Raw genomic sequence first — 2,647 nt, 5'->3', positions numbered from 1 at the left:
CTTGAATGTTTTTGGAGCTTCACTCCCGCGAGCAAGTATTCCATCACACTCCTGATTTATACCGAGAAAAGGCAGGAAGTGAGTCACTTTACCCTACCCTATCTCTCTACCAGAGCAACGCTCGGTTTACAAGCGAGCACTCCTGGTAGGACAGGAACATAAAAACATAAGAAATGGAGCAGGAGTAGACCATTTGGTCTTTTGGGCTTTCCCCAACATCCGATGGATACAGTACCCAAATTTCCATAATGCACACCTAGCAAACTAAGTTCCCTAACCAAAGAATGCATTTGTAAAATTGGACCTAATAATCGTATATTAAAATCAGAATCAGCATCCTCATCCGTATGGACTTAAATCTTTTCACTTTTTTTTCCATACAGGTTTTCATGCTGCTGGATAAATGGAAATGGATGGTGTGAACTCAATGTTTACATGGTAATGTAGGAAGGAAAGCTAAAGTGTTGAACTGGAGGAGGCATGTCAAGTCTTGACTAGCTATTCTTATTGGATAATGAAAACTAGTACAAACCACAAATTGGAGGCAAAGAATCCACCAGAAACTATTTCACCCGAACTGTACCAACTATCCAATTGGTTGATGTTGATGGCCAATCAGAGTTTGCATGCTTAGAATAAAAAGAGTCTGCCAACCGCCAAGAAAGTTCCTATCCCAAAAGAGGATGGGTGATGGACTAGGAACAAAGGATTTAGGATCTTCATCCTTACGTCACCCTACATACCCATGGCTGCTCCAGCTTCTGCAGAATGGGCGTGGAATACTTCCACTCCAGGAAGACAGAACAGAGTCTCTCCTACTTCACTGCTCTTCAATCAAAGCCTAGTGTCCAAGGACCGAGATCTCGTTTCCCAATCGATAGGTCTCTTCTTCATGCTGTTGGTTGACCTAGTCGGGATCATCGGAAACACTGCAGTGATGTTTGTAATTATCAGGACCCCATTGTTCAAAAAATTTGTTTTTGTTTTCCATTTGTGTCTAGTGGACCTGACAGCTGTCTTAATCCTCATGCCCTTAGGAATGGTCTCCAGCTCCGCTCTTTTTGACAACATAATTTTTGGCGACACCTTGTGCCGGATATACCTCTTCCTAAGCATGTTATTTATAAGTGCCTCCATACTGTCCATACTGGCCATTAATGTTGAGCGATACTATTACATTGTACATCCCATGAGATATGAGGTAAGGATGACACTGAAGCTGGTAGTGTCGGTCATTATCTGCATATGGATTAAAGCCATCTTAATGTCAATAATGTCAGTCTTGGGTTGGAATTCGCAAGCACGTGTGAACAATCAGTGTTCCTGGCAATGGGGCGGAGAGACATACAAAAAGGTTTTCATCATTTTCTTTGGCCTATTTTATTTTTTGTTCCCTGTGTTAATTATCCTGATAGTTTACTGCAACATGTTCAAGGTGGCCAGGGTAGCAGCAATGCAACACGGACCCTTGCCCACCTGGATGGACACACCCAGGCAGAGGTCAGAATCGCTAAGCAGTAGATCTACCATGGTCACCAGTTCTGGAGCGCCAAGGGCATCCCCACAACGGACATTTGGCGGAGGGAAGGCAGCCATCATCCTCATCCTGGTTGGAGGCCAGTTTATATTCTGTTGGCTGCCATTTTTTGCTTTTCACTTGCATTCCGCTTCGAGCCAGAACTCAACCCCTCTGGGCCTCTGGGAAACAGTTGTCACTTGGATCGGATACACATCCTTCAGCATCAACCCCTTCTTTTATGGGTGCCTCAATCGACAGATCCGAGGGGAGTTAAGCAAGCACCTCAACTGTCTCTTCAAACAGACTCTGGAAGAGGACCTTCGGCTGCCCAGTCGAGAAGGATCCATTGAGGAAAACTTCATGCAGTTTTTGCAGAGGACTGGTTGCAACACAGAAACCAGATCTAGCTATGATGCTTCCAGTCCAAAGTTAGACCAGTCAGCACTGGGTTTCAGGATACCTGGTCAGATTGCGGAAGAAACATCGGAATTTCTTGAACAACACATACCCACTGACTTTACAATGTCCAACAGCTGTATTAGGATGAGCAGGTCACCGAAACATGATGCTTAATATATACCCGTAGAATGAACCAGCTAGTTTGGTCTCTATTGTTTAAAGTTTAATGTTAAATTTCTTATTATTGTTCCCAGAAAAAAGGTTAACCCTAACAGATAAGATGCTGTGTATTTGACTGGATCAGCTTTTGTATTGTTTATCTTAATTGATTCCAATATCAAGTTTCTTTTTAACTTCTGAAGTAGCCAACAGAAAGAAATAACACATACTGGTGTGTTTTCGGAAATAAGCCGAATATTCATTCTACAAATCATGTCAAAAGATGTCGGCTGACCTTCCTCGCTGTTTGTAGATTTTAAATGGATTTTGTTTCTATTTGTCTCCTAACATTGTGCCTGCTTCCTCAGTGAGGAGTGTGGGACAGTTTTAGACTCGCACTCGTTGGAGAGTGGATTTCATGAGTCTAAGAACAATAACTTGCATTTATATAGCGCCTTTAACATAATAGAAAATTCACAGGCGCTTCACAGGAGCATTACCAGACAAAATTTCACACTGAACCACATAAAGAGATATTAGGACAGGGGAACGACAGCTTGTCCAAAGAGG

General features: G+C 42.7%; 1 protein-coding gene across 1 annotated transcript; it reads left to right on the top strand.

The window, feature by feature from the left end:
* The first annotated feature begins 745 nt into the window (after positions 1–745).
* Positions 746–2,092, top strand: LOC121282378 (G-protein coupled receptor 61-like). The gene has a single exon (XM_041196099.1). The coding sequence runs from the start codon at positions 746–748 to the stop codon at positions 2,090–2,092; it is 1,347 nt and encodes a 448-aa protein (XP_041052033.1).
* Positions 2,093–2,647: the final 555 nt, after the last annotated feature.

Source organism: Carcharodon carcharias, chromosome 9, assembly GCF_017639515.1.
Source record: "Carcharodon carcharias isolate sCarCar2 chromosome 9, sCarCar2.pri, whole genome shotgun sequence".
Lineage (NCBI taxonomy): Eukaryota > Metazoa > Chordata > Chondrichthyes > Lamniformes > Lamnidae > Carcharodon > Carcharodon carcharias.
Note: the sequence above shows the minus strand (reverse complement) of the source record. Positions and strands in the feature narration are given on the sequence as shown.